General features: G+C 42.0%; 1 protein-coding gene across 4 annotated transcripts in view; it reads left to right on the top strand.

Annotated features, from left to right (window-relative positions):
* Positions 1–24,507, top strand: part of crppa (CDP-L-ribitol pyrophosphorylase A) — a 32,546-nt gene extending 8,039 nt beyond the window's left edge. The window contains exons 4-11 of one of the 4 annotated variants that reach the window (XR_016486162.1): positions 747–851; positions 1,179–1,224; positions 1,909–2,006; positions 5,029–5,106; positions 5,313–5,657; positions 5,748–5,828; positions 7,800–7,937; positions 23,295–24,507. Coding sequence is in view for 2 of the 4 variants with exons in the window: in XM_021560368.3 (XP_021416043.2) it covers positions 747–851; positions 1,179–1,224; positions 1,909–2,006; positions 5,029–5,106; positions 5,313–5,405; positions 7,800–7,937; positions 23,295–23,399 (663 nt within the window). In the remaining 2 variants the exon portion in view is untranslated. Of the gene's footprint in view, positions 1–746; positions 852–1,178; positions 1,225–1,908; positions 2,007–5,028; positions 5,107–5,312; positions 5,658–5,747; positions 5,829–7,799; positions 7,938–23,253 lie in introns of all 4 variants that reach the window. The other 3 variants (XR_016486163.1, XM_021560368.3, XM_021560376.3) reach the window with 3 other exon arrangements.
* Positions 24,508–24,864: the final 357 nt, after the last annotated feature.

Genomic DNA, 24,864 nt, shown 5'->3' with positions numbered 1-24,864 from the left:
TGCCCCACCCCCTCTCCACTTGTGTCCATCAAAGTTGGGAAAGTGTAAGGTGTCTGTCAAATTAGCACTGTAGGACATATTTTCCCCAAAACCTGCGTGAGCCTCACATTTGTAGTTTGACATGCATTGAGCCTGGCAGAACTCTGGGCTGAAAAGACAAAGGGGAGACACTCTATCCTGTCCCCAGTGCACGCCTTTGTACCGGGAGAAAATGCTACAGGTTCAATTACCACAGGACGCAGTCATATTTCTCCTGTAATTTCTCCTTCAGTTCCAGGGTCCTGAGAAAAATAATCCTGATAAAATATTGCCCGCATATTATCTCAGGTAGCATGAGTTACTTTGATTTAGACTTTGTAGTCCACCACAATATCTTAAAAGGCATGAGCTCATTGCTTATATCAAATGTTCAATGCAATGCGATCTACAGCAACGGCAATCTGATTCCAATGTGTTCTCACTGCACTCGGCCAAAGTGTTAGGAACTCAACTCTCCTCTGATTTGGGGTGGCAGGTAGCCTAGTGGTTAAGAGCGTTGGGCCAATAACCAAAACGTCACTAGTTAGAATTCCCGAGCCAACTAGGTGAAATATCTGTTTAGATGTAACTATGGTCGATGTGAGTTTGTGACCTATCCCTTGTTTGTCCCCAGAAGACTTGCTCAACTCTGTTTATGAAATGGGGAACTAACTCAGTTTGTTATGCATCGTCAACAATCCCACGTTTCTTGTGTCCTGTCCTCATAGTGCAGTGAGTCGGACTTTGAGTTTGGCACCGAGTGCCTTCATCTGGCTCTGCAGTACTGTGGCACCAATGCCAAGCTCATCGAGGGCCCGCCAACCCTGTGGAAGGTGAGCCAGCCTGGGACACTAACTCAGTTTGGGACAATGCCTTTAAGTCTAAATTAGGCCGTTGTCTTAGCTCTGCTTGTATTCTTATTACTAGTTTGTTATACAGGGACAAGTACAGATTTGAATTCATACATTGTGTATTGTATGTAATATTATTTGATATGATGACTGAAAGTAAAGGGTTTTTATGGTTTTGATAGCATTTAACTAAGCCAGTAATGGGGTAAGGCCTATGAACCTAAATATATTTTCACAAAAATGAACATAGCTTTTTAGAGCAGGTGTGATGCTAAAATGTTGTTAAACTAAGTTGTATTTGTCCTGTAGGTGACCTACAAACGAGATCTGGCTGCAGCAGAGTCCGTTGTCAAAGGTATGTGACTGTATCTGTATATATTTTCATACACAACTTCTACTGTTAAGTGCAATATTTACATGATCGTCGTTTACTTCCGACAGAAAAACCACATACTTTATAGACCTAATGTACGTTAGCACTATTTTCTGTACAACAGTTTTTTTTTGTCCTGTGTTAGACAATGCCAGTTTAGAATGGAATTGAGTGATGTCGACGAGAAATAGAATAGTCTTTTATTGTTCTCCCAGGAAGATATTCTATGAAGTCTTGTTTAGGTTTGTCAGAAAGTAAGGGAGGGTGTTTGCAGCCTGTGATGTGAACGGCATCCATACAAGTCAGGGCACGGTAGAGCCATCGTGGTCTCTACACAGTCAGGGAAACATTCATAAAGTCATCAGTCCTACTCTTTACCTCTGTATGCACCTGGGACGACCAACTGGATTATGACATATTGAGCATAGTAATTATACCAAGAGAGCTTTGTGTGTGAATGAATTCATTGTTAGTGTGTGTTGGGAGCGTATGCAAGAATACATCTTCGTGTGTGTATGTCTTTGGCACATCACTTCCCCACGTAAATCAAGTTGGATCCCGAGTGGTGACGATTTAAATGAATTATCACAATGTTTAAAGATTATTATCATTGCTAAGTAACGTAGATTTGGAGCAAAAGTGGTCAAAGTACACTTTCTTTTTCAGAGACTCTCTCCCAGTCGGCCTGTGTTGTCACAGGTGGCTCTGCACAGGCTACAGAGCTGGCCAACGCTCTGCAGAGGAGCATGAGCGCTTTGGACATGGTATGGTGATGATTATGATGATGATGATGATGATTATGATTACAATTACAATGTTTGTGAGATTTTTACATTCGATCATCACATTGATGTTTCTTCCACCCTTCCGACAACCCCCCTCTCCCAGACCATGTGAGCTCCGCTTGGGTGGGCCCTGGTTAGACTTGCCATCTGCTGTTAGACGTATATTGGAGCTTGTCTGAAGGCTTCCACACCCTCCTCCCTCCATCCCCCCTCTGCCTCTCCACCTCCCGGCGCAACGGAAAGCAGATGGTAGTCATGTAGTTCATGCCATGAGAATTATCAGATTAATTGAGTGCTCAGCGATGACTCTTCACTACTGCCCTTCGCCCGTCATGTTGACTGGCTCCCTATTTCCCCATACTGTCCCTGTAAGACATGTCTCCCATTCATTCTCAGTCATGGTGAAGGGGTCACAGGTTGCCATATCGTCCCCACAAATCACATTGCACTTCTCCATTCTCATACGTTTTAAAACAGACACCCCCGGCCTCCCACCGTACCGTCCTCACATTGCCACCGAGAGTCTCTTCCTTCCTACGTATATCGGAAAGTGTGTATACATCCTCCCTCAGTAGTTGATAACAGAGGGGGGAAATGCATGGCAGGTGAAATGTTTTGGTGATACAGGGAAAGCACAGACAGCTCATCCTCCTGTGAAGCAGTGCCAAGCTCTTCATCAGGCAGTACGTGTCAAACAGGCAGCGGATCTAGCTGTCGTGGTGCATGGCAGACCCCTGAGATGTACTGTATGGGATCCTAGGAACCGAAGACTTTGGCTTTGATTGGAACCATCGTTCCCTGCACTCGGGTGGCCGGTAGGGTTGTGTTGTGGTGCACGCGTGTCTGGGACCAGATACATCCTTCCCAGGGGTTCGAGGGAGATGAAAGGAGAGAAAATGGAGGAGGCAGAATTAGCTTTGTGATCAATGCCGTTAATGAATCTAATACAGGGGATAAGGGAGGTAGAGCCTGAACTGTCCTGGAGCTTGGAGGCGAGCAGACAGTGTGTGTGTGCAGGTGGAGGATTTTGCAGCGTGTGTGTTATTGTGGGTAGAATATGATTAGGGGATTCTCCTAGCATGATGAATATGGATGTGATCCCATAATCGTAGTGGAAGATACAAAATATACATTAAATTGTTTTAATATGTAATATATTATAAACAATGTTCTCGTTAGCACTTTTAATTCTTGTTCTGTACATGTTGGTCAAATAAAATGTTTTTTTTTTTAGGTTTATAAAAGTATTTTCCTCAATAACCCCAGATCACTTGTCCTTTAAAAGACATTCCCAGACGTTATTCAAGCAAAAAGCTTTTATTAAGTTCATTATTCTTTTGATTAATAAGTAAACCTATTAGTGTCACATTTATTTCAGTCTCCTGAGACTAAGGAATTGGAATTTAACCACTAAAACATAATTCTGACAATGCATTAGAGCTGCAACTGAAACATCTGCCTCTTTTTTTTTAATTTTTTTTTTTTTAAATTTAGGCTCGGAGTCAATTTGTGTCGGAGCCCAATCTAATAGACATTAATGTCATGATAGGAAGGGAGGATCTGATGAAGGGAGAACACCTCCATCACCTCCTTATCTCTAACATTTTGAGCTTAGTATATGATAGTATTTCATATTCACTCAAGATTAAATACAATCTTGGAGAACATGAATTATATCACTCCTTTTTCCAAAATATGAACCTTGACCTAGTAGATATTTAGTCATGGACACAGCCAGATAGAGGAACAGCTTGGGCTGGACCGGGACAAAGCTCACTGAACTACACTTTCAGCACTATATTCAAATCTTGTCTATCCTTTCTCTTTGTCTGAGTTTCTCAGCATTTCAAACAAGCAGCTCATAGTTTGAAAAAGTAATAGGTAACACTTTATTTTATAGCCTTATAGGACTTGCTATTTATATGGTTTTACTAGGAAACAATGTGGTAACATCTTACCACTTTCTGAATTGAAACTGGCAGCCTGGAACTTGATTTCTGCCTCGGTCACGGACTCTCTGGTGTGTCCTGTAGTTGGTCCTTGACCTCCTGTCTCTTGAACAAACATCCCATTCCAGAATTTCATGCCCAACTAACCTTGTTTAAATCATGTCAGAAAATGTAATCTTGCAAATCTACATTTCTGACTGATGGTTTTCCCTCCGAACCCACAGGCGACTTATCTTTCTGGACCAAATAACCCTCCACATGTTTCCCGTAACCATTTAGATTTCCAACTGTCATTGTTATTCTAAACGGTTCAAATTGTACAAGTCCCAGTCAGTGACAAACACAGAGCGTGGATGTTTGTTTCTGTGTTTATTTCCACTTGTGTATGAAATGTTAGACAGGACCAGGGAAGAATTACTGGGAAGACAGAAGAGATAGACATGAAATGGACACACAGCTTCATTCTATTTGTATTCAAGGGCTAAATTTATTGAAATATACTCAGCTAAAATGTGGTTACAATTGCAGTGAACAAAAAATGCTTTTATTATTTTGTACTGCACTGAATTTTGATTTGATTTACAGTGTAATGAAATTGAACTTGGCTCGTCCACAATTCTCTCTCCAGGCTTCTTTGTACCCTTTATCATTCTGCCAGCTCAGAGAGACAACGAGATCCCAGCAGTGGTTCCCTGTCTCTTTCATTTGTTCTAATGAGCCATCCAGCCTTGGAGAGAATTTAGCTTAAGATCAATGGTGTTCAACTCTAGTCCTGGAGCTACGTAATGCATGCTGGTTTTGTCCTTGCTTTCTAATCAGGGACTCATGTATTATTGGGTAACCAGGTGTGTGGACTGAGACTTTCTGGCTGAAATTAATTGATTAAGTGCCAGGGAGAAATTAATACCAGCATGGAAATCCCTCCGGGACTGTAGTTGAGCTCCCCTACATTCCAATGGAATTTAACAGCATTAACTAACATCATTATTTGGGTTTATTTCACTTTTTAATGTAGTATTTCTGTAAAATGTTTCTTTGTGTCTTTCTTCAAGGAGGTGGATGTGATCTCAGACTTGATGGGAGACGATGCCAAATCTCTGTCAAAAGAGTGGAACTTTATTCGAGTTTCTGTAAGTTCACACTTCAGGAGTTTACGAAAACATAATATAACTAAGCCTGTTTCAAAATGATGGATATCGTTTGTTATTCCTGTTATGTTTGTTATTACCACGTTGGAAATGGAAGGTTATGCACGTAAAAACAATTTCTGTTCAGATAGCCAACTCAACAATTTTCCGCTCTTTTCTGACACTTGCTTTTCATTTTTTATCCATAGGTCAACAGTTCTTGCTTTTCTGAAGTTGGAAAAATGCTGAGTGCATTGGAGGAGGCAGACCGAGCACTCCTGCATCCAGTGGTCATTATTTGGGTGAGTTCACATGGGGATGTATGTGTAAATAGAGCCTCATATGAATTGAGTTGCCTTACCAACACTCGTTCTGGTACTGGAAATTAGACTGTCTTCAGTCCTCTATGCTTGGGGCTCTTTACCCCTTACTGATCACTTTGCTTTATGGTGAGTTGGCCATGTTGCTTTAAGGATGGACTGTACGCTTGCGAAGGCCAAGAAACGCTCTGATGTTTGAATATCCCAGTAGCAATCGCACACATTCAGAACAAGGTGAGTTAGCAGTGTTAACAGAGAACATTGTGTATATGGGTGTTGTCTGTGCTTAGTGGACTTAGTGGACGTTTATCATGTCTCATTCAGGTTTCCCACACTGTGAATGAACTTTCGCTGGGTGTTTTCTAAAGCACACGTCTGGTCCAGGCAGGCTCTAGTTTCCTCAAGGTACATGTACTACATGGCCAGGCAACCCTTTTCCGCTTGTAAAAAGGTTCACTTTGCAGTCTACCTCTGGTCCCTCTGACAAAACTATGTTGCTGTTTAGAAACCCTATACCCCCCCCCCCCTCCCCCCCTGAGAGCACTTCACTCCTTTCACTTACCGTTTGGCTCGTTTCAGATGTCAATATCAACCACAGAGCAACATTAACTCTTGACAGCCCAAGTAGAACCCCCCCCCCCTCCCCCTGCAAATTGATCTAATTGGAACCCAAAATAAACATTTACGTTATGAAGGTCCTGTTTACTTTTTGTGATTTTTACCTTTTCACCCCGGCAACAGCACAACTGCCAAAACAAAGTGAGGAGAAAAAGGTGCACTGGGCTTGGGGAAGTTGCATTATGGAATTTTCTCTAAGCAAGTTTTTACGTCTTCAAAACAACTCGGTTTTAATCATTGCAAATGTCATACAGGATAACTTGATTAAACCGCCTGCCTTGATTTGTGTTGCAAGGCCTTGTTAGGTCTTCAGTGAAACTCTGTGCACGCAAGTGTACACACACACACACACACACACAGCTCCAATACAGTGGTGTGGAGCTAGGTTCCAGGCTGCATTAGGGTGGGAGCAACACTCTCCACCACACCAGAGTAAATGCATCTGTGTCTGAGCTTTCCCCACAGCTCTTACTGTGGACCAGATGCCCTTTTCACAGGTAGAGAACCCTAGGACCCCCCCACATCCAGCACTTTATTAAAAATACATTTACTCCCGGCCTAAGTTGATTTCATGGCAGTTTAAGGATGTCCTACATTAAACATCAGCATCATGGGAAGGCTTAATTCCAAACAGAGTTAGTGAGGTGGGAGGCTGAATTCAAAACAAGAGTTGGCTCACCGAGCAATCTCAGAATTTCCCCGTCTTAAGCGAGGACGCAAAATCAACAGTGAGGGATATCTGAGTGGCGTTCGATGGCACATGTTGTTCTTTCTTGAGGGCTTAGTCCAGCGTTTCCCAAACTCGGTTCTCGAGATCCCAAGGGGTGCATATTTTGTTTATACCCTAACAATAAAAATCTGATTTCAAATGATCAAAAGTTGATGATTAGTTAATTATTTGAAATAGCTGTGTAGTGCTAGGGCAAAAAAACAAAACGTGCACCTCTTGGGGCCCTGAGGACCGAGGTTTAGGGAACCTTGGCTTAGTCTGTAGCATTAAACAATGACCTGGCAATCAGAGTGCGAGATAATCGAGTTTCACAGAGTGCACGGCAATTGATTTAGTATGTGCCTGGTAATGATCTCGTCTAGACTTAAGCCAAACTGGCACCTTCTGCAGCAAAACAAATCAATAATATCACTTATTTGAATTGGAACAGATGTTGATAGATGACAAGTGACTTACTTTACTTATTCAAGAAATACTTGACTTAGTCATATGATGATGTATAATAGAAGGTTTATAACAGATGCATTAACACATTTGACATTGAGCTTTCAACACACATCCTGTATATGAAGACATAAATGGAGTGAATTCACCCTGTCGAGCCGTCAGTCAACAGCCCAATTAGAAATCTTAAGTTTTGAAGCAGCAGTGTAGATGCTTTCACATCCCATGCATGACACACTAAGTGACTCATCTGTGCTGGTTAATGCTGTCTTAAGATGGGCCCATCTATCTACATTAACACCGTGAGGCCTTTCCACCTGAACCAGAGGCATTACTACCTCCCAGAGCCCTATCCGACGTGCGTTTACCCCGAATACCACAACACACTCCTCCAACATCCCTCCCAAACTAGGACCTTAAATAAACATGCTTGTTCATTCGCAGCACGTCTTTCTTAGGAGTGTTTTGAACAATGTGCTTTAATTGATCCAAAGGTTTAATCATTCTCTAAGTCTCTGTAAGAGAGTGTCGTTATTGGCAGGAGATGCATGTCTGACTGGGTGTGGCGTGGCTTCTTTTGATAGGTTTATTTGAACGTGTCGGAGGACGGTTTGTCCGCCAGCGAGCCGATGGGAGGAGAGCCGGCGGCCATGATGGAGCTCGCCACAGGAGCCAAGCTCGGAAATATTTTAGTCTATGGCATCCAGCTTCATCACTCAAAGGTATGCCCCCTTGTTTTGTTATTGTTTTTCAATTTTCCTGGTCTTACATCCTGCTCAAATGGATTTAGAGCCCCCCCTGGAATGCTTGTTTCAAAAAAGCCTAACATAACACAATGAGAACTGTGTAGGTCCTTGTTCCAGAGTCTTGCCTCCTCGTGCATTTGGACTTGAGGCTAATTATTCTGTCTGTGTTAGATGTTGGATGTGTGTGTTTGTTCTTGTGCTTACTTGTGTGGAATATAACCTTTTAACCTTTCCATCCAGACAGATATTCTGTTTTGTTTTTAATAAAAGAAACATGCAAGGGATAAAGATGTCCTCCAAGTGTGAAAAAGCCATGCTACACTTACACACACATTGGTTCAAGTGTTTTCCCTACTGCATACATACCTCAGCTGTGTCTCATGGGAAGGCTCTGCTCTGGATGGTGTTTGAGGTTCCCCATTGGCCTGTCAAAAGTTCACTGGAGTTGTCAGGGTTGATGTGGTTGACCTGAAATGTGTTTCTGTCGGAATTTACATGATTATATGAACGTGAAACACTCCTAACATGGGATTAGAGATGGCGGGATATGTGTTACTGAAGCGATTGGATTACTGCTGGCTTGTGGCTACGTTGCGCTCACCCACAACAGTACGTCGCAACAGCTGGAAAGGATACAGAAAAGCCAGATGTTCTCACAATAGAAAAGCCCCCCCCCCCTCCAAAAAAACCAACAACAATACAAATAATTATATAATAGTTGCAATCTTGTTTGTGCAACAATTTATATACATGCCAGTGAGCTTCGTGTTTGTTATAGATTGAGCTATTTGGACAAATGACAGCTTCAATTTCCTGGCAGCAATAACACATCGCAAACCAATGGCAGTACCTCACTGTTCAGGGCAGATCGAGAGAGGTTTCAGCCATCTCTTTTGATTTTAGCCGTGTCAGCATTAGCTAGGAGGGATTCAACCTGAGTAATGGAGTGAAGATGGATTTCCATTTTTTTTGGAGTGTCGACAACATGCGGCGGTCGGTCTTTGACGTCAACGTGTCATCTTATTAAAACAAGGTGCTTTGCATTCTTTACGGGGAAGCGTGTGATGCACCTACTTCACATGCGAGTTTGATTGCGCTATCAGTTGTTTCTGTCTTTGGTCTGCGATTCCCAGCATGCCAGAGTCTTCCACTGACCTATGGAGAGTGATGCTCTTAATTAGTCATTCCTGTTCCAGTTTTATGAGAAAATGCTTATCGTTATCAGATAGTGGAACACCGACTAAGACCTTGCATAAATCACTGTGATATGTTTTCTGTTATATTGAGGATAATTCTTCCCAGATGGGCTTATTCATACTTGTCAAAAAGGGTTGCCAATACTCCCTATTTCAGTCCACCTGGCCTCCAGATATGTACAAATATATCTATGTTAATGCACATCTCCAACTTAAACTCATTGCTTCTGTGTTATTTCATTTTCATATCACCCAAAGGGCTGGACAGTATTTAATGAATTGTAATTTAATACAATATCCCAAATGTACTTAAGGCCCTGTTCAATCAGACATTGTAACTCCGTGACTGGGAAACCTAACCAAGATTGCATGTAGAGTTCCTATACTGTACATTACATAGAGCAAAACTTAGGTTACCATTGTGTGAAAACAAATTGACATGTATTGATGTATGACTGTTAGCCAAGCACTCACTGACACATTCACACTGTAATTATAACAAAAATTGAAAGTCAGTGATTGTTTTGTTGTGTGTTTTTCTCTCTAAACGAAATGTTAAATAGCAATGTTGTTTTTGGTGTTCTTGAATTCCCCTGTTTAGAGATGGAATTCTTTAGTTAGTCATGTAGAGGGATTCTTGTTGTAAGAACCCGATAAGGATCAGTAAACCTACTCTCTGTATTTGCCAGTCTCAAATATCATATTGAAAACAGTCGTTCTTATGGTTGGAGACTCGCCTGATTTCCCCTTTGACATTTGTAAGTATAGATTTTGTCATGTTTAATTTCCTCGTATGCCAAGACATTTGGCCATTCTATGGGACTGCTGCAATAATTCCACTGTGGAGAACGCGGGGTGAAATGTCACCCAAGAATCTAATCGAATGTGATGAGATTTGTTATTTTAAACCTTCACTGACTGGAATGAAACACATTATCTTGCTTATAATATACACTATTGGTCAAAAGTTTTAGAACACCTACTCATTCAAAGGTTTTTATTTTTAATATTTTCTACATGGTAGAATAATAGTGAAGACATTAAAACTATGAAATAACACATGGAATCATGTAGTAACCAAATAAGTTTTAAACAGATTCTTCAAATAACCACCCTTAGCCTTGATGACAGCTTTGCAGACTCTTGGCATTCTCTCAACAAGCTTCACCTGGAATACTTTTCCAACAGTCTTCAAGGAGTTCCCACATATGCTGAGCACTTGTTGGCTGCTTTTCCTTCACTCTGCGGTCCGACTCATCCCAAACCATCCCAATTTTGTTGAGGTCGGGAATTAGTGGAGGCCAGGTCATCTCCATCACTCTCCTTGGTAAAATAGCCCTTACACAGTCTGGAGGTGTGTTGCGTCATTGTCCTTTTGAAAAACAGATGATAGTCCCACTATGCCCTAACAAGATGGGATGGTGTATCGCTGCAAAATGCTGTGGTAGCCATGCTGGTTAAGTGTGCCTTTTAATTCTAAATAAATCAGACGGTGTCACCAGCAAAGCACCCCCACACCATCTCACCTCCTCCTCCATGCTTTATGGTTTGAAATACACATGCGGAGATCATCCGTTCACCCACACAGTGTCTCGCAAAGACACGCGGTTGGAACCAAAAATCTCAAATTTGGACTCCAGACCAAAGAACAAATTTCCACCGATCAAATGTCCATTGCTCGTACTTCGTGGCCCAAGCAAGTCTCTTCTTATTATTAGTGTCCTTTATTAATGGTTTCTTTGCAGCAATCGGCCACGAAGGCCTGATTCACAGTCTCCTCTGAACAGTTGATGTGTCTGTTACTTGAACTCTGTGAAGCATTTATTTGGGCTGCAATTTCTGAGGCTGGTAACTCTAATGAACTTATTCTCTGCAGAAGAGGTAACTCTTGAGTCTTTCTTTCCTGTGACGGTCCTCATGAGAGCCATTTTCATCATAGCGCTTGATGGTTTTTGCGACTTGAAGAAACTTTCAAAGTTCTTGAAATTTTCAGTTTTGACTGACCTTCATATCTTAAAGTGATGGACTGTCGTTTCTCTTTGCTTATTTGCGCTGGAATTGGTATTTTACCAAATAGGGCTATCTTCTGTATACCCCCCCCCCCCCCCCCCCACCTTGTCAGAACACAATTGATTGGCTGAAATGCATTAAGAAGGAAAGAAATTCCACAAATTAACTTTTAAGAAGGCACACCTGTTAATTGAAATGCATTCCAGGTGACTACTCATGAAGCTGGTTAAGAGAATGCCAAGAGTGTGCACAGCTGTCACCAAGGCAAAGAAGAATCTCAAATATGAAATATATTTTGATTTGTTTACTGCATGATTCCATATGTGTTATTTCACAGTTTTGATGCTTTCACTATTATTCAACAATGTATAAAATAGTACAAAAATTAAGAAAAATCCTTAAATGAGTAGGTGTTCTAAAACTTTTGACCGGTAGTGTAGATCCCCTACTGCAGCAAGAGAAAGTTGCAAGTGAAATTACCTGATGGTGTCTGGTGATAGTGGAGTACATTTTCACTATTGCTTCATTGTATACTCTGCAACCTGAATGCCATGTAGTATATTTATCAGGACCGGTAATGGAGTGTTTTAACTGATATCTTATTGGGAGACAATGTTTTGTTGCATTAGGAGACTATGTCTTTGATATTACATGCGGGGTCCCGCAGGGATCTATTGTTGACCCCTTGCGCTTCTTCATATCCCCCCAAAACTAAATGTTCTTGTTGTTTCTCTGTTTTTGCTCAGTATTGACTTTGTCCTTAGAGAGGAGGAGAAGGAGAAATATAATGTAGTCTACGTCTGAGGTAATGTGACCCCAAAATTACCTGCTTAACAGCATACAGCTCTTGTTTCCCCCTAAGTGTTTTCACACTTGGTGTTAAATGAATGGTTGTTCTCAACCACAGTAAGTAGGGATAGAGAAGAACAATAATGGAGATAATTGAAATGCTTCTGTTATGTATCATACTGGGGGAATACAAGACACACCCTGAAGTCAGTACAGGATAATGGAGAACTGAATGTCTGGGGTTGAGTTATATTTATCTACAGTAGAATGGATTGCCACAGTACACTTTTGCACATATTAATGGCAATTTTAGTAGTATTTTAGCTTTAAAGATGAATAAATGTGTGCCATTTTAAGTGTATAAAAATTATGAATTTCTTCATCCCCAACTCATTGGCATTCAGAAAATGTATTTTGGACCCAAAGTTGATCTACTTAAAGGAGCCATGACTGTGGTTTCATGTTATTCAAGGCAACACCCACAGCTGGAACGCAGCGTGGCTGAACCATTCCTATGTTTACCTAAGGTAAAGATTTCTCCCAAGCTGAACAAATGGAGTCACGGACAATGAACTGCCGCCTTTGTGGAAAGATCTGTGATCAAAGCCCCTCCACAGACCTGTTGCGATGGTGTTATTCTACCTGACCAAAGATGCACACCTGACATGTGTGCCATGATGTGTGAACACTGAACACTCAGACCATTTAAGCCGTTGGCTGAAGTTGTCGTGGTGAGAGTTGGGAGACGCTCTAGTGCAGTAAACCGATCTGACGGTGTGAAAACTGATCGTATCCCCTATCAATGGCTGCCGCGGCGATAGGAAGTGTCACCGGATCCCCCCCAGCGCAGGGTCTAGGAAAACTGTCACCGCATGAAAAGAGGGTTGTCACAGTGATATATGGGCGCTCTAATCCCCGCAGTGAGAGCCCTGATGTTTACCCGCCCCGCGTTTCCTTCTCAAAGATCCCAGACCAGGATTACCTTAAACCTGAGAAGAGATTAGCCCCTGGAAAAGAAGAGAAAAATAAAGAGAAAAGCGAGAGAAAGAAAAAAGGAAAGGCTTTATAGGTCTATTCTCTTCCCTGTTTAGGTCCACCGTCCACATGGCAGGCAGGCGAAACTGTACACCCTTCTCATAATCATACCTGGACGTGCACCCTCACCGATGTCACAGGGGATCATGGGACGACCACCGCCACTGTGGTTTCGGGCACGCTCCCAATCACCCTCAACCACAGCTCAACAATTCTCCTGGGCTAAGATGCCACGTGTATTTGTGGTAACTGAGATGGGTTATAGATCTTGAGTAGCACCCTTCAAGAGTACTTTCATATGGGTGGCAGGTAGCCTAGCGGTTGGAGAATTGGGCTAGTAACCAAAAGGTTGCTTGTTTGAGTCCTCGATCCGATAAGGTGAAAAATCTGTCGATCTGTCCATGAGCAAGGCACTTAATTGCTTAATACCCTAATTGCTCCAGGGTCGTCATGAATAATGGATGAACCCTGGCCGTGACCCCAGTCTACGAGGGTGTCTAAGGAGGAGTTGGGATATGCAAAAAACACATTTCCATTTCAAACCTCACACTGGTACAGGTTACCTACTTGTACATACAATGAAACAGGACAAATGTAAGCACTATTTTATCTTTGTTAGAGAAGGACCTACACTGACACAGTGAGAATGCAAGGAATGAGGTAAACTGTAATTTAAAACAGTAATTCAAATACATATAGTTAGTTCGCTCTGTTGATTTGAAATCTGTCTTGTACCAGGGTTTGGAAAAAGTGTACTGTATAATTTGAGGCACTGCATAGGAAAAGTGCACGGCTGAATGAACCATAGATAAAGTGAATCAAGTGCTTGCAAAAACTCAACCCCAATGTGAAAACTGTTTTGCGTCACTCCAATAACATATCCGACAGCGCTGACAGATTTGGCCAATCTTCTGTAGATCTTCTAATGGTTAGCATCAGATTTATGTTCCAATATGCAGCCACTCATTCACACAGTATTTTCCCCTGTCATAAGCCTAATTTGTTCTCTTTTGTTTTCTCATAATGATGTCTGTAACTGTTATTGTGGATTCCTGGGGAAACCAAGATAAGAACCCCCCTGGGTGAGTCTCCAAATGGCACTCTTTCCTCTATATAGTGCACCAGTGCCCATAGGGCCTTGGGAAGATGTGGACCCAGGAGACTTGCAGAATATCAAGCTTGATCTTTTGTGCCCAGAGTGCGCCAGATGTGTGTTGGTATGTGTGAAACTCAACCGCAGGAGTTTGGCTAGGGAGGACTTAGACATACCAAAAGCACTGTTTACTCAGCTTTGATTTGGGCGATTTTTAAATAGACCAGCAATGGGTTTTCTCAGTGATAGGACTTGACTTAGATGTCCCAATCGGGGAAACGGCATTCCAACTACGGGAACTATTACAAACAAAAGGATATGTTCTTTTATAGTGGATTAATACATTCCAGGTCTCTCTAAATTAGTTTGTAAACATATACTCAGGCAAAGAACGTCAAAGTGTATTCATATGTGAATTTACTTTACCACTAGCTTTGTGCGCTGTGACCACCCACAGTATTGACCACCCACAGTATTGGCGGATAGAGTTAACACGTCTTTATAATGTTGTGTGAGAGAGATGGCACTGGAAGGATTACACTTTTGCTTTGCATGTTCCTTTTTAAGGCTTCTTTGAGAAGTGTTCACCTTTCAGATGTGTGCTTGTGTCTTCATTGGGGGCAAGACCTCACTGTGATATGGTATTGTGTGTTTTGGGCTGTGGAAAATCCTCACAGTAATCCTTGAATGTGATTACAATGTTAGAACATCTTACCTACAGATACTGTATCTTTGAAGGTGATGAGAATGGAGTCCAATTCCAAACGTTTAGATTTGATTGAAATCAGTGATGCGTCTGTCTCAAACACCTATTGTTTTTTTTTTTTGTGAAGTGTTTTGATATCAATTTCACGGCCCATTGCCTGCCCACTCAGTCTCACACTCATCATCTGGTAGGCCGCACGGCCTGCACATCCCCTCGTTGTTTAGTCTGTGAGATGCCGTTGTTTTGACAGAAATATAGAAACACATTGTTGCACCGGTGTTTGTATGCCTGGCTTATGGGAGATATGTCTGCGATTACATTCTACCTCCGTGTTTGGAGTGGAAGTGAGGACGCTAAGCCGTGACCAGGATGTACTGGGTTTAAGTCCAGGGTGTGTCATGTCTGGGATGTCTGGGGTGTCAGTGAGCAAAATACCAGTACCTGTATTTGACCTAAGATGTCCTACGATACAGACCGTGTCATGTTTATCTGTAATATGGGGACTTTCTACTATCATAACCAAATGAGGTGTGTGTGTCTGTGTATGTATGTGGGTGGGTGGGTGGGTGTTTGTGTGGGTGGAGGTTGGTATGTCCCAGTGCATACATCCTCCCCATGTCTTCATGCCTCTATAACTGAAGAGTCATTGTCCTGGTTACTGTTTAGAGGTATGTCTGCCGGTGGGCCAAATTCAAGTCATCACTCACTCACTCGAGCTTGTTGAAATAACACAGCATTCATTCTGAAAAGACCCTATGGAAACACAGACTTCCTTTTTATTTTCTTTGCTGAAATGCTCTGTGTCCCATTTTGACTGGGTTTGTTGTTTGGTTAGTCAAAGGGAAGTCTATACATACCGTGGTTGTCAGAATATTTTGGAAACCCCTTTTCAAAGTGAGTTTTCTCGCTGTACTGTGAGCAGCTTGTGCAACAGCAATTGTTGTGTCAGTGGGGTCTAAGAAGCAGCTATGTATCAATGCAAGTGCAGTTTTCCTTGTCTGGAAAGTCTGAGGAGACTCGCAAAAGGTCCACAAGTGGTGGAGGATAAACATCGACGCACTTAAGAATTCTCATACAGTGCGTGTCGTTTTCAAATGAAGTGCAGCAGACGTTCTGGCACCTTGACACATTCAACGCCTCACCCTAAAATCATTGACCAGCGGGCTGTCACATTTCTTGACCTCCAGACCCTTTGGCCTGAATCACTAATCCCAAGTCAATGGTTTAACTGTTGAGTTGGATCCTCCTAATTTAGCATGGCCCAAACAGTAGGCTGTACTTTGGATGAAATTACTCCAAATCTTGGGTGTTAGGTTTGGGCTCATATCAAGTCTCTGAACCAGACATTAACCAGACCTGCTATCCCCCTCTGTCTGTTTAGCCCCTAGCTATCGCCTCCCCATAGAATTAGAGGGGAGGGGGGTTGTGGGTCCTCAATACCAAGAAAAGGACATGCTGTCAGAAGGATGAAACACAATCCTTTTAAACCAAAGGGGGGGGGGGGGTATGTGTGTGTGTGTGTGTGTGTGCGCGTCCCCAGTCATATTGTACCAACGGGACTCACCTCATAGGTCATTTGGGGAGAGCTTCTTATACAACTTTTTCTTATTTTAGCCTACTATTTTAGACGATAATAAACAAGAAGCAAATGTTTCAGCGTTTTTAGCAAGGCGGATCTGCTCATGGAAGAGTTTGAAACAGCCCACAGAAACTGATACTGCCCTCGTGGCTAACGGTACAACAAGCAAAGAAGAACATTACAATGCGCCCCAAACATTTTGTCATGCAGTATGTCTCAACAGGCCGTTCTGGACGATTTCTTCGTAGGGTAGTGTGATTCTAACAACTCTTTCCAGGACACTTGGCCCGGCGCTACTGAAAGCGTTTCCATGAGCTGTTTTTACTGAGGACTCCAGCTCCATTGGCAATCCATGAAGGGAACTGAAGTGGGAGCCCTCGGTAGCTAGTCCCCGGGGCTTGAGATCTCAAAATGACAGAGGCGTGCAAATTGTCACTGTTAAAACTCCTAATTGCTAAAACCCAAAGCTTCAAAGAGCCTCTTCATGTGTGGCGGTGGACTGCTATACACAGCTCTGCTTCCATGATGGAAAGGTTGATCCCATCTGTGGCATTTTTAAAAGTGAAGTTAGCTAGTACTCAAAGGATTGCTTATTGTGTGGTCTGCTGATGTTTTCTCCTCTTTCAAAGAGGCATAGTCTTACTCCTGTCAAAATCCTCCTCTTAAACAGTACGTAAAAATAGATTCCGTAATGATTTGTAGTTCCATTCTGTAAACGTGTGGTTTCAGTTTGGAATAACAAGGCTAGTGTGTGTGTGTGTGTGTCCGTGCTCACGAGAGAGCATTTGTGTTTATCCAATATGTCACTAACTTTTGATACCTATTCTAAGTAAATTTGTCGATGCCCTTTTAAGTGAACATGTCCATGTAGAAGGAACAGGTATTAGGTATTAAAATATGAGGTGTGGATGATTTGCTGTAGAGGAGTAACTTTTATATGAGTGTAAATGTATGCTCTGCTCTTGGGTTACATATGGCATGTTTAACTTGTGACACTTCCTACTAATATGTACAAATGATGGACTTTTGTCAGGGAGATTTTCTATGTGAAAGTCCATGGCAGACTGTCATGATAAAGTGGAAAGTGAGGTTACCCCATGTGTAATATCGGTGAAATATATTCTATTTATATTCCGTTATCAAAGTGCTCTGTGGTTTTATTCTAATGCTGCATATGTCAAGCTCATTTGGGTTAATTTCGTATTCCCTAGGTTAATATGAAATGTCCCAAAAAATGGACCTACCCTTGTTGTGAGAGCACTAGGTCTCAGATACATGTGTTGGGACTTTTCATTGTATCCCACAACACAGGTGGGCACTATACCTAGTGTGTATACGTATTTATTGGTACACATATTTAGATCAGGCATTTGAGAAGCATCGATTACAGTGCAATCATTACTTGTATACTGTTTCAGCCAATCAGCATCCAGAATCCAAAGTACCTGTTTTATAATACTTACTTCTTCTCCAAGTCAGGTGTCTTTCTATTCCACATGTCTCAGCACTTCTCTATGCCTCAGAGATACTGGAGGCCCATTTGTGTGTGGTGTTGCACCCCAACCAACTGTTTTCCCCATCCATATTAAACCTCTGGAAGACATGGTGAGACTGAGAGCCAATGGAAAACCACCTCGGCCCTGGAGGACATTTTATTGGGTCTGACTAGATGGTGCTAGAGACATGGAGAAATGACCCCCCCCCCCCCCCCCCCCCCCCCCTGTTTCAGATTCCCTCTCTCTCAGCAAGTGAATCAAATCAAATGTTATTTGTCACATGCTTCGTAAACAATAGGTGTAGACTAACAGTAAAATGCTTACTTACAGGCCCTATAGTGACACGAGGAATAAATACACAGTGAATAACAATTACGAGTAAAAATAACATGGCTATATACAGGGAGTGGAAAATAACATGACTATATACAGGGACCTGTTGAGTGTGCGTGTGTGACTTGGGTGCATGTGTTTGTAACAATGGGCCAGATAGGGCCTCATTAGTGAGAGGAGTTTATGCATCCTGGAGTGCCAGCAGTGGAAAGAAGCGAAGAGGGGAGCACTGAACAGACAGACACTCTGCCAATGACAGGAAAGTTTAGTGGGTGAGCTAGGGTCAGGAGAGGTACCCGCCATGTCTGTCAAGCCCATCCAGAGTAATTTGAGTGAGCTGCCATTATTTATGACTCGGTTTCCTCTTTCTGTCATCGGATAGGCCTACATTTCAATCTGAAACCAGTTATACAGTGCATTCAGAAAGTATTTAGACCACTTCACTTTTTCCACATTTTGTAACGTTACAGCCTTATTCTAAAATGGATTAAACTGTTTTTTTCCCCTTATCAATCTACACAGAATACCCCACAAGGACAAAGCAAAAACAGTTAAAAATAAAATTGTATTACAAATAAAAAACTGATCACATTTAAATAGGTATTCAGACCCTTTACTCTGTTGAAGCACTTTTGGCAGTGATTTCAACCTTGAGTCTTGGGTATGTTGCTAGAAGCTTGACACACCTGTATTTGGGGAGTTTCTCCCATTCTTCTCCATAGATCCTCTCAAGCTCTGTCAGGTTGGATGGGGAGCGTCGCTGCACAGCTATTTTCCGGTCTCTTCAGAGATGTTCGATCGGGTTCAAGTCCAGGCTCTTGCTTGGCCGCTCAAGGACATTCAGAAACTTGTCCCGAAGCCGCTCACGCATTGTCTTGGCTGTGTGCTTAGGGTTGTTGTCATGTTGGAAGGTGAACCTTCACCCCAGTCTGAGGTCCTGAGTCCTCTGGAGCAGGTTTGCATCAAGGATCTCTGTCTACTCTTTCACTCGTTCCTGACTAGTCTTCCAGTCCCTACTGCTGAAAAACATCCCCACAGCATGATGCTGCCACCACCATGCTTCACCGTAGAGATGGTGCCAGGTTTCCTCCAGACGTGACGCTTGGCATTCAGGCCAAAGAGTTCAATCTTGGTTTCATCAGACCAGAGAATCTTTTTTTCCCATGATTTGAGAGTCCGTTAGGTGCCTTTTGGCAATCTCCAAGCGGGCTGTTGTGCCTTTTACTGAGGAGTGGCTTTCGTCTGGCCACTCTACCATAGGCCTGACTGGTGGAGTGCTGCAGAGATGATTGTCCTTCTGGAAGGTTCTCCCATCTCCACAGAGGATCTCTGTCAGAGTGACCATCGGGTACTTAGTCACCACCCTGACCAGGCCTTTCTCCCCCAATTGCTCAAGTTGGTAACAGCCAGCGACAGTTGTCTGCTCAAAGCTGTAGTGACTTCAAAGGGACTCAATTCTTGCTCATGTACTAGAGAGCGACTAGTTGATTTAATAATGCGTTGTTATGAAGTATTTCCCAAGTGGAAAAATTGAACACAAAGGTTTAGACAGGGCTTTAAATGTTAATCCTCCTTGGTGATCTCCAGTTGCTTTCTCTTGATTCCTCTCTTTTTTGTATTCCTTTCTTTTTTTATTTTCCAGCAGTTAGACTTGTCATGCTGCGCCTATAACCAAACAGACCTTGTTAAGGGGAGTGATCATTAGCTTGGTGGTTAGGGCTGGGATTGTAGCTGTCGCAAATGAGCCCATGACACTATACGCTTAATGCTTTCCCGGACTTTCCCTTAGACAATGCACTTGGGTGGTAAATAATGGACTAATTAGCATTTATCATACTCATAGTCCACTAATGCCTCAAACACATGGAACATTCTGGAATCGATTCTGTGTGATGAACTGATAGCCATGGCCTTTATCAGTAAGCTATTTTTCTGAATTAGATTGAAGACCGAGAGAGAGAGAAAATAATGTATTAGTGATTTACTTATGGTGCAAATAAAGGGGAAGAGTTGCAATCAGGTTTCCTAGAATGCTTTGATTTCTTGCAAAGCTTTGGCTCCCAATCGCTGACAAACTAACGTGTATTTCTCTTATGGTGGAATATCCAGTCAACGTTGGGGTAAAAAAGTACATTTGCTGCCATACTCTGTTGACTGCTCACAGATGTATTGGCCCCCATCCTCATTGCCCAACCTGGTCTCAGAGCATTTCTTCTTATTCTGTATGTAAATCTAAGACACTCCATTTAGTATGTTATGTTTCGTATGTATTAATTGGTGGATGTCCATCATCCATTTCGTATGTTATGAATTACAATTCGTATTATATATATTACGTGTTTGCTAAACGTACAATAGGTTACGAATTTGCAAAATGTATGATATGTTACGAATTCTAACTAGGTGGCTACTGTAGCTAGCTGGCTAACTTTAGATGGGTTAGGGTTAAGTTTAGGAGTTAGGTTAAAGGGTTAGGGGAAGGGTTAAAGGAGTTAAGGTTAGGGGAAGAATTTGCTAAAATTATTAGGGGAAGGGTTAGCTAACATGCTAATTAGTTGCTAAGTAGCTAAAATTGTCCGTGACGAGATTCGAACTCGTGACCATTGGGTTGCTAGACGTTCGCGTTATATCACCCCCATCCTCCCAGACCAACCACCCTACTTTAGTTTTGACCTTAATTAAGTAACCATCTGTCTTATGTAGCCATACCAAACCAAACATATCTTACTAATTGAGTCCAACGGAATTACGTTTACTATGTTACGTCTAGTCTTTGAAACCAGGCTGCATTGCCAAGTACAAGTAATTAAAGGGATACATCAGGATTTTGGCAATGAAGCCCTTTATATACTTCCCCAGAGTCAGATGAACTCATGGATACCATTTTTATATCTGTGTGCAGTTTGATGCAAACTGCTAGCAAGCTAATAGATACCATAGACCTCCAGTCATTGCGCTAACGGTAGTTAGCTTTCTCTCGCGAAATTGTCTCCAACTTCCTTCATACTGAATGCAGAGACATAAAAATGGTGTCCATGAGTACATCCACCAACAATCTGTTGTTCTGCCCCTGAACAAGGCAGTTAACCCACTGTTCCTAGGCCGTCATTGTAAATAAGAATTTGTTCTTAACTGACTTGCCTAGTTAAATAAAGGTAAAAATCTGACTCTGGGGAAGTAGATAAAGTGCTTAATTGCCAAAATCCCAAAGTATTCCTTTAAATAAAATAGCAATGACTTTGGTACATCTTAAAGAAAAGCAGGAGAGCCTCATTTTTTTTCATTCCCTGCGCTTTTCTGATTTCTTAAAACCATGGCCAAATGTAAACAGAAAAACATATTAGGCGAACACAGGAAAAGCTGAAATGAAATACTCCTGGAACCTGCTCAAACCTACCATATTTTGACTCCATTATGCTTTAATCAATAGATCATTGCTGATCCGTCTAGCAGCAGTTGTAGCCTCGGAACCCCTTTTGGTGTGGAAAATGCTTGTCATCTGACTCCCCAACACTGGTTCTGATTAGGGAGTTATTCCAGGAGTTCTGGATCCCAGTGCTCAGTCACATTAACCACGGCCAGGCCTGATTCACCGCTCTGAGCACTCTCATACCTCACCACGTACATTCGCCTGCACCCCTACACGTCTTTTAGGTCTGGTCACTGATAACGTTTCATCTGAATAATACCCAGGAAGGGCTGAATTAGAAATGTTTCTTATTACAATTTTACACCTATGAAATCAAACAACATTCCAATTACACATCATTCCACTGGGAGAGGAGTGCAGAATCTAACTCCTTGTGACTCTGAGTCTGTCCTAATATGGACACCGTAGCAATAGATTAAGCACTATAGGTTCACAAACGAGTAGTCACTAACAATCATTCAAATAAATTCAAACGTGAAATTCAAACGTGAAGTAGTAAGTATTTTAATGAAATCTCATTTCATCACAGTTTCCAATGCTTTGTGACTAGGATGATATTCAAACCCACGAGGTCCAATGTGAAATTGACCAGGCTGAATAGAGTAGAGTACATGCCAAGAGATCCCCCTCAGATCTCAGATCAGTGGTGGAACAGGACGGCAGCGCCATAGTTCTCTAAAACACTGCTGGGTCTGAAAGACAGAAACTAGACTTATCCCAACGTTGAGGCCTCATCAAGCAACTACTAACCCCAACCGGGAGTCACTCACTGATGTCCGGAATGGAGAAGGGAGTGAAAGACGATTACGAAAGGCATTCGCAGGCAGCCTGAAAAAAACACAAGGCACAGAGGAATCACGAAAGCAAATGACCACAACATTAGAGAGTCTGCCTTTTTAAAAGCAGTGGGACCCTAGTCGGTTAGATCAGACACACACATTCTGTCTGTAGTTGAGCGTGTGGTTTGCTGCAGATCTGTCCAATATCATGCACTGTAAACTGTAAAGAATGCCCTCGCCTGGGCTTACGAGTGCAACGGGACCTGTAATTCAGAAAAGCACTTTTGAAAAACAAAAAAGTCATAGAGGTTTAATTTTGAAGTGCTCTCTTTTCAAATTGCTTCCGTCTGTTGATTGAACTCGCTATCGAATCACATGTGGGCAACAATCATTTCCCCACCCACCCTGCAAATGGGAATTCTTAACAAAATTTGATTTAGGAGAATTCAAATGTTTGTTTGGCCAATGTTATGGACATGCGGTAGGCATTACAACACCGGAGAATGTGCTTTTCCAGGGAGGAATCCTCCTAAGAGACAATGGACTCGACATGGGACGTCCTGTGTAAGTCGTGGTATCTGTCAATCACAAGGCTTCTGGTGTGATCCCAGCAGGTTGTGTGTGTCTGAACACCCATGGGTATACTTGGTGGATTGTACTGTTTTTGTCTGTTCTAAAGGAGCTCAAAGAGCTGTGTATTGTATTTGAACAGTCAAACTTGTGGAGGAGATCCTCCACACTGTGATTGGTTTGATAGATCAGGATATGCAGCAGCACATTCTGTCTGTCTGTGGATCAGATTATGCAGACGATCCAAACATCATCTCTTTGTGTCTTTGCACTCAGGATCCTCACAGTGTCTCTCTGTCTGTATGTGGATGCTGCAGGAAGCTACACTTTGGGGGCGGTCAGTGGAGAAGGTGGCCCAGATGTCATGTGCTCTGATCCGGGACAGAAGCCCTGCCCTTACAGGACAGCTGCTCCAGGCGTGAGCCAACCCGGAAGAGCAGATCACTTTGTACAGCCTCGCCTCAGACCACCTTTATCACTACCCACCTACGGATTGGCCACAGGGTGTGTGTTTGAGAAACACTCCAAGCCTTCAAACTCTGTATGTCGTGAACTGCACTAGAAAAAGGAACAGTGTGATGGATAGGGAAGAGTTTAACATGAGACAGGGGTGTGTATGGAGACAGTTCGCTATGCAAGTGTGTGTGACTGTCTATAGCCCTATGGTCTGAGACTTCAAACAGTACTGTGTTTCATTCACATGAATAAATACTACAGTTTACTATAGAATACTACAGTACTTACTATATAATTGTGTAGTAAACTCTATAATATACTACACACTGTAGTATCCTTCGATCATGTGTAGTCCTTACTATAGAATGCTGTAGTATGCAGTAGAATACTATAGTAAATACTACAGTAATGTCAGCAAAAACACTATATTAAATACTACAATATTTAATTGGCATATACCGTGACCATTACCCTCCCCCATATCCCAATTTGTGCCACCTATAATTGTGTGTCCCTACAGGTTATAGAAAAGAGCAGAAGCTCTGAACTATCCGTTCAGACCCCAGTCCTACCTACCTACAGGCTATGGAAAATTAGCTCTCTTAGTGTTTCCCCAATAGATAAAGGAAAAAAGCCTCCACTTCTATGTTAAAGATAATAAAACAAGAATACTATAGTAAATACTACAGTAATGTCTGCAAAAACACTACAGTAAATACTATTGTAAAGTACAGTCTGCAAAAACACTACAGTAAATACTACAATCTTCAAAAACACTTGCATTAATTACTATAGTATATACTACACTTTTTCTTTTATGACGGTCTTTATACTATAGTTAACTGTAAATGCTACAGGTTACTATAGTAAACACAGTCTGCAAAAACACTACACTTAATACTATAGTATATATACCATAGCATACTATAGTTTTTTAAAATGTGGGATGGTCTCTAGATCACTGGATAAAGGTGCTGCTGAATGGAGGAGAGGAGTTGACATCTACTGTATACATGTGTGATTTTTGTACTGCCATGTTTGAGTGGAGGTATAAAATGTTTGCTTTCATTAAAATGACTTTTCTTTTCATTTTAGCCATCACATAAATTGTCTTCGTATAATCAAAACAATGTCCACACCATTGAGGGTTCGCAGACCACCTCGGACATCTCACTCTCTCTTTGGTTTCATTACTGCATTGACCATTTTGTAGAGAATCTTCCCTATGGCATTATAATGACACAACCCCTACGGTTATATATTCCATTCAAATGGACACAGTAGCACAGACCTTACATCAGTCTTTCTGATAAATATACAGAACATGAAAGGGACGAGTGTAATTGCTTTGTCTGAGACCCCACACATCAGTTGAGCTCATAATGAAGCAGCTTAGTCCAATTGAAGCTCCAGCTTCCTCACAGTAATTCC

Source organism: Oncorhynchus mykiss, chromosome 2, assembly GCF_057628025.1.
Source record: "Oncorhynchus mykiss isolate SJ-2025 chromosome 2, ASM5762802v1, whole genome shotgun sequence".
Lineage (NCBI taxonomy): Eukaryota > Metazoa > Chordata > Actinopteri > Salmoniformes > Salmonidae > Oncorhynchus > Oncorhynchus mykiss.
The sequence above is the reverse complement of the archived record's forward strand: the minus strand, read 5'-3'. Positions and strand labels throughout refer to the sequence as shown.